At 32.3% G+C, this 8,097-nt stretch overlaps 1 protein-coding gene across 4 annotated transcripts in view; it reads right to left on the bottom strand.

Moving 5' to 3' along the window:
- RALGPS1 (Ral GEF with PH domain and SH3 binding motif 1) overlaps positions 1–8,097 on the bottom strand; it is a 111,460-nt gene that overhangs the window by 81,358 nt on the left and 22,005 nt on the right. For all 4 annotated transcript variants that reach the window (XM_083807056.1, XM_083807057.1, XM_083807058.1 and 1 more), the window contains 4 exons: positions 7,685–7,768; positions 7,148–7,237; positions 5,924–6,016; positions 3,205–3,331 (listed from right to left, as the gene is read on the bottom strand). In XM_083807056.1, the coding sequence (XP_083663182.1) occupies positions 3,205–3,331; positions 5,924–6,016; positions 7,148–7,237; positions 7,685–7,768 (394 nt within the window). The remainder of the gene's footprint in view (positions 1–3,204; positions 3,332–5,923; positions 6,017–7,147; positions 7,238–7,684; positions 7,769–8,097) is intronic.

The raw sequence follows: 8,097 nt of genomic DNA, 5'->3' as shown, positions 1-8,097 counted from the left end.
AATAAGGATCATATCATTATTTCATAATTTAGCTAAGACTTGATCAGATAAGCCACCAGTAGAAAAAAACACAACATTTAACATGGTATTTGTTTTTAAGATAGAGGCTGGCACATCAAAAATAGTTATACATAAGGAATTTAGAAATTATATAGTGAAACAAGTTATTTGCAAGAATACTGTCTGAATCACAGATTTGCAAAATTTCACAATGCACTTTCTTTTTTTTTCCAAATTCACATAGTAGAAATTGCTTTGCACTAGGATCTACCATCTCACCACCATGAAAGGTCGTTTTTCCTCATATTTCTCTAATTACTTCTAACTCTTTCAATAGCATTCGTGTTTCATCGCTCACCAAAGTACATCTCTGATTACACTACATTTTCTAAAAATCACAAACAAAACATTTTCCTGTCATTAGCAAAAGCACAACAGTTGACTTGAGACAGAAAGACAGAACTGCAGAAAAACAGAGAAGAGTTTTGACAGCTTCAATTCTTTTCTATTCCTCACTCATTTCAAAAAGTACTGTAGAAACATTCGTGCAACTACAAACCTCCTAAAAATGTTGCTCTTCAAACTTTTTGAAATATCTTTACCTTTTTCAGAGCAATAAGGAAAATGCCGTAAATAATACTTTATCACTGTATCAGAAACTAAACAGTGGGGCTCCCCTTCCAGCATTTAGAGAAAAGGCTCATAAGAGTTAAGTTACTTCAGAAGACAACTCTATTCTGTTATACACAAGTTTCATACAAGTTCTTCCCTGAAACTATTCTATTATCAAAGTCTTCAGCATTATCCGCATTGTTATATTCCAAGAGATTAAAAAAAAAAAAAGAAAATCAGTAAAAATTCTAAGATGTAACAGAACTTACATATCTTTGCCTTTTCTATAACATACAGATAACAATGTAAAAGATCATATAAAACAATGACTGGAACAAGCTGTAGACAGCCACTGCACCCACGAATTTTCAAAACAATGTGACTGCTATTATTTCTTAGAGCAACCTGTGACTAAACAGTTTCAATGTTCTAGACCACAGCAATGCTGATTCCACAAGTTATTTTTTAATTATTATTTTAAATTTGGAAGATTTGTCTGAAAAGCAAAACAAGTGTTGGGAATTTTAACATAGTTGTTTTAAACTATATTTCTTGTTACTATATACCTATTTACTATACACTATTCCTTACTATAGTAAGGAATATATTAATCTTATATTATAGCCTGAGGTTGTGAACATACCATTTGCGTCCAGAATTCATTGATTCATAGAACACTTTGGGTTAGAAGAGACCTGGTTACTCAAAGGTTCAACTGAACCTCTAGGTAGTAACCCTTACTTTGAAAAAGCAGCAACACTACATCTTGGCAATTATCAGGGAAAGGTTCTCCATGATGTATGAATCCTAAGGGGTAACATATTCAGAAGGATAGGAAGTCTAAAGGAGGTTAGCTACACAGCAGCAGGGTTCTCACATTCAAGATCTTTGTGGATCTATACCTCTTGCTTTTGGGGTGGGGTGGAAATCAATACCCCTCTTGTTTTTTTTAAATTTAAAATAAACACAATACCACATGTAATGGATTTATTCCAAAGCATATACAATAAATCAACACAGAAAAAAAAATGAAGGAATGAAGATTCAAAAAAAAAAAAGACCCAAACCACCACAAACAACAACAACAAAACAAAACACAAAAACCCTACTGCAAACTATTTTGAGTTCTTACACATCATCCACAAGTTTATGTTTTTGTAGTCCCTTCAATACTTTAAGACTATAAATAGAGCGTATGGAAAAGTAAATACAGCTTTTCTCATACTCATAGCACTTCAGAGGGCTATATTTGTTTGCATGTGCTGATTAAGAAGCGCTAGAATCACGACAAGCCTTGTCTGAATACAACATGGCTCTCTAAGAACTATCACGTATCATTATTAGAATACTTAAGTTTTCTTTTTCACACATGGCTGTAACTGTAGATCATTAACTGAAATTCCAGTGTCATGAATAACAGTCATGGAAAAATAGTACTCTAGGTAAAGATCTACTTAACATTTGATTCTGTGGAGTTTGTGAGGCTGAAGCACAAGGCAGAACGATGTTAGATGAGAAAAAATTTGCATTAGAAGTGGACTTCATGGTTATACCAATAGTTTAAAATATTTAAGACATTTCTTTATGGTGCATTTTGTTGCTCGTAAGATTTTACCATCACAGATATCCAGCACAAGTCATTAATGCATGGCAATTTCAGACTTAGTTTGATTTTTTTAAAATATTTTTTTTCTGGAAGTTACATTTATTGAATGTTTAGAACTTCACCAGGACCATGCTGTGTATAGACAGACAGCTGTACAAAAAGAATTATATTTGTCTTTCTTGGGCACTAGAAAAAATTACAGTAAATTACCATATCGTTTCAGTTATAATATATAATTGCATTCAAAACACATATTTAAATGTGTTATAAGTAAATATGTAAGATTAAATGATAAATTAGATTAATTTAAAGTAAATATGTTAGATTAACTTCTTACTTTAAAAAAACATCAATGGGAAGACATTCCAGTACAATGAACGTCTCTGTTTAACAGTAATCTGTGTTTTTAGAGTGGTCTTCAGGAAAGCTAGCACAGTTCAGTAACGTGGAGGAACTGCAAGTTAGAAGAGTGCTAGGGAAATAATGATAGTGTGTCCACATGAAGAATAAAAGGGAATTACTGAAAAGACAAATCAATCAAGTAAAATGACTTTGCAGTTTCTTTCTCTTTTCAATATATTTTATATATATATAAATATATAATAATATACAAATATATTTTTCAATATATTTATACACAAAACAACTACCACTTAGAGATAAAATTATGTATCTTAAAAAACAGTCCAGCGAAAAAAAGCTATAGGAATGAGGACTTAAATCATGCTGTACTCGAAGACATTTCTGAAACACAACACTCTTGTAAATTCTGATGACCTCAAACGCACAGTAAACAAAGACATACTTCAGAGTTCCATATGTTAGTATTGCATAAAACTTGTACAAGCCAGACATATCTTAGTCAGTATACAGTTTAAAAATCTCCATCAGATCTAATTTTTATAAACACAGTATCAAAACACCGTATATTAGTGGTTATCAGTCAAAAAGAGCAACACATAAATAAGCTAAATGTTTGCACTCACCTAAATATGGAATAGTAGGAACCATTTTTAGGCTTCTGATGTACTCTCGTGTTCTTTTATAATTATCTTCTTTAGACAGTAAATAGTCTAACTTCTCAAAGGTGGCCTTGTCTTTGCGATTCAAAAGCTACGCAGAAAAAAAAAGAAAATCATACAAATTTCAAATGAAGAATCTGTATAAAGACAACAACAAATACTAATTTATTCAAATCACTCACAGTAAAGGAAAGCATAGTCAAATTAGAATTCAATTCAGCACCACCACCCAAAGCTGCATAATGTTTGAAAAAGTGCTACCTGTTAATTTAAAAAAATCTTAAATCCTGAATTATGAACAAATATGGTTATTATTTCTGATTATCCACAAGGATCCACATATCACTACCTCACAGTTTTGAATAACCTCTGCAATACTAAATTTATAACATACATTTTTTCCTCTAAAGTCACCAGTGTTTTCATAGTTTACCAGAATTGCTAAGAATCTTATTGAATTTGAGAGTACAAATAGCAACAAATAGTGCCATTTCAACAGTGTCTCATTAAAATTATCACAAAACTTTTTTCAAAAAGTCTAAGAAAAGTAAATTGCTATGATATTTACACTTCTGTTTTATATTACTGGAGTTACTATAAAAAATCAGAAAAAAATGCAAAATATATCAGAGCAACAAAAGATGAAAACAAACATAAAATATGCAACTGTAGGTATAAAAAACACATTCTCAATTTCAGCTGTTTTTAGATACATCAGTAATGTTTTTAAGATGATTTTAAAAGCCAACTGTGTTACAGTGAATGGAGAATTATTGCACTGTACACTGGCTTCTTGTGGTTGTACTTTCTGACAACAGGCAGCAGTTCCATTGGATCTCTTCCTCTCTAGAATTCCAACCGTCATAGTGCAAGGCTCACAAATCTAGCTGTTCTGTTTCTACAGAATTTTGACTTTGCCCATTCTCATCAAAAATACTGCAATGGATATGCATGAGTTAATGGCTTCAGTCTGTCTCGTTCTCAACAGGATGGAGTTAACAAAAGTCATCAGTAAACCAGCATTGCTGATGGAAGCCTTGAGGCCTTCTGCAACAGTGGAACAGCACATACCACAGATAGTTAAGTAACAGCTGTTAACAAACCAACATTAAAAGTACAAAAAAAAAAAAGAGTGAAAAGACTTCACATTAGTGTTGCTGTTTTCTTTCTGAACAGCACTGCAAATTCTTTGAGGTTCTAACTCTGCACTGTATTGTACTTCGGAACTACTGGTGACTATAAAAAGTCTTAGATTTGGGACAGGGGCTATGCCTCCAAATGGATGATATTGATTAAAGTGGGTATCACCTGGGATTGCATTTAAAACAGTTTAATAAAAAAGTAAATAAATATAATTTTCAAGCTGCTGAACTGTGTCATTGTATAATTTTACCTTTTGTAGCTGAAATAAAAATAATTCCTGCGGGTTCTATGTCACCAAAGACTTTAGAAAAGAATTGAGCAAAGGTTATTTTGTTTCTAATGAAATCTTGCAAAAAACATTTTATGGTAGTGAAATAAACATTTTGAGAGCTGCAGCAAAAATCACTTAAAAGACAGTAGCTTTTTAAAGGATCGGTAATAATATTTAGAAAAAGAAATGTTTCTCATTTTGTATAGAAATGTTTTACACATTCAAAGTTACAGAGTAATGTTTTGAATTCTAAGTTCAACTGTGCACGTCATATTTTAGTATTGCTTTTTTAATGTCAAATTAAGTTCCTTAAATACGTTAGTATTTGCTCTCAAACTATCATTGTAATAAGTGCAATACACTATGTTTTGTTACATGAGTTCTTAAAATTTCTTTAGGTCTTAGTCCTGAAATTAAGTATTCACATGCTTGATTTCATATGCGTGATTTTCCCTATTTAAGTTCCAACTTCATCAAGCTGCTCAGAACAGCAGGAACATATATTGTTATTAGACTAGATCCTAATTCTGAGCATTCAAACCATAAAAAGTTAGACATTTTAAGGCATGATAATGAACTTGGGTAAAAGAGTTAAGTATAGCCATCTTTATGAACAAGTTCCAAACAGTTGATGTGGTCCGTGTTGAATGAAATTTGAAATTATTGAGAATTACCTAAGCCTCTGTATATTTAAGTATTACATACAGTAGGACTACATTATAATTGTGTTTTCTACTTTCTAGAAACAGCAAAAACATGGTAAATTTAACTGATGAATTCTGCCATCACGGGATTGAATTTCTGAAGATGAAATTAATAATGCTTTGCATTTCCAATATAAATGAAAAATTGAAACACACTGTACAATAATCACAGAATTAATGTTTCTAAACTAGTAATATCTTTTTTTTCCCTATTACCCAATATATTAATGACACAATGATTTGGATAATGGGATACTGAGACACACTCTCATGCAAGGGCCTGCTGAGATTATTTATCAACTGAAGTCCTCTCAAGCGTATAATTAGTAGCTTCTCAAACAGACAGGAAAACAAGAAACTTCTTCAGGAAAACAGACTGTTTAAGAGATATGCAGTCATTTAATCTCTGCTTTCAAAAGCCACATACCAAATTACTACTGCTGCTGTGACACTGCCACAACAGCAAGAATGTAAAGAATCATCTCCCAGGGCACATAATTCATCAATTCAGAAAGCCTCAGAATTCAAACAAGAAAGAAGAGACAACAGTCAAGGGATCACTTACAGCCCAGGTTTTGGTCAGTCTGAAGATAGGTGCACTTTGCAGTGCTGACACCACAGACATAAGAGAATGAAGATTATTGAGGTCTAGAAGCTTCTGGAAAAAAAAAAAAAAGTTGGCTTAGCTAAAATTTTCCTATCGTTCCAGAATATAGTAAAATTAGAACTGCTGCCCATGTAGTTTGTAAATTGTAGAAAGAGGCTGGATGTAAAATTCATCCTTGAATGATGGATGGATTCATTGCTCAGGAGCATCTGAGGAAGATTTGTGATTCTACTGAGGGAAAAGAAGGAAAGAAAAATAAAAAAGGAGGGCAGTGCTTTTCATTTTGCAAAGGACATGAAAACTCTTCTAAGAATAATCCAGTGTCTCCGGGTTGACCATTCTCCTAGTACTTGGACTATGAATTTGTGCCAGGAACTTGTTTAGGTACGTTCTCTTCTGTATAAGCACAAAACTGCTATGTAAACTCACTGAAAATACTCATAATACAAGAAAAATTGGTTTTGTATTAAATGGAAAATATTATGCTAATCTACATATCCCACCACCACCATTTCACATACACAAGATTAGTACTCAGGTCTTTGATCTACCTGCCATCTTCTTACTAATATTAGAAAGTGTCACGGTATTCATACATAAAATAACCATAGGTCACGAAACAGAAAAATACTTCTTAAAATAAATATATTTATTTGTAAACATTAAGAATGACTTACAAAAACAGTTCTCAAACTGTGAGCTTTTTTCTATGATTATATGTTTTTCTATGATTCTATGATTTATAACTCTAAGTTTTATTTGAACAACTATATTTTACAAATAGTAATGAGGTCACACAATAGCTGTTTTGGAAGCAAGATTTCTTTTCATAAAGACATACATTTGAATGGGGGGAGAGAAAACAGAACAGTTTACAACCATGTTCAGCACTGGCTACATGTAGTTGGCCAGCAACAAGAAACCATTTTTAACTTTGTTAGTCAAAAACACAAGATAATTCACAATGAACTGGGTATGATTTTTTGTTTGTTTTTGTTTTAAACAAAATAGAAACAATCGATATCATACCTTTCTCTTATTCATGTCGTACAACATAGCAGATGTGCTAAAAATACCCAGAATGTTACCCTATGTAATACAAAAATGGTTCATAGGAGCAGTGTAGAAGCAAATAAAAAGGAAATAACATTTTAAATGACAATACAATGAATATGCACTTACTTTAGCGATTTTCACAAAATGGCTCAGTATTTCTGCCCTTATTTTTAAGGTCTGTGTTGTTAATATTTCTCGTACAACCCAAAAACTGACCTATAAAGTAAAAAGATGCAATTGAATTTATTTACAAAAAATAACTTGATTAAATAGTTTCATGATGTTCGATGGAGAAAACAGAGTAGGAAAATAAAAGAGGTCTGATCCCCTAAGTTCTCATCTGAATATTACCCCAAAGCATTAGCATTGATATAAGAAGTAAGTACAGAAGTGAGCTGACACTAAGATAACTGAAGAAACAGACGGAATGCAGAAAAAGAAGGAAAAGAATTGCTAATTTTCTACAATGACACACCAACAAAAATTATTAGGAACTTATAGTCTAGTGGTACAACAGGAAAAAATGTGGACAAAGCAACTGAGAAAAAGAACTGTCATTTAAAAATCTTGATCCTCATTTATAAGAATATTCATACTAGTAGTTCTATTTCACTTTGTACTTAAAAACAACAGTACCTGTTCAACACATTCATCAAATAATACCTGGTTAAACCTCCTAGTGAAGGCAACGATATTTGGAGCGAGGATATGTTTTTCTTTCTTATTCCACCCACAGCTGGCTAACTCCTAGGAAAAACATCAAAAATTGCATCCAAAGTCAGTAATGTTTAAAAACAATAATAATATAAAAGAATTTTTAAAAGCAGCGTCCATCACATTTTACTAAAACCAATCCAAGGCACCAGTTCAATGAAAATGAATGGCTGATGCAGCCTAAAATACAGGTTATAACTAGAGGCATAAGTCAAGCACTGAAATCTAATGTGAACTGACGGGAGCAGAAAAGAGAGCAGTCAATTTTCACGTTATATATTTATCCAGAATAAACTCTTGCACCAAGCAGGACATAAAGACTTGCAGAAAAGCACAGTCATCTCCTTTTAAGACAGCTGGCA

The sequence above is a fragment of the Anser anser genome, assembly GCF_964211835.1.
Source record: "Anser anser genome assembly, chromosome: 21".
Lineage (NCBI taxonomy): Eukaryota > Metazoa > Chordata > Aves > Anseriformes > Anatidae > Anser > Anser anser.
Note: the sequence above shows the minus strand (reverse complement) of the source record. Positions and strands in the feature narration are given on the sequence as shown.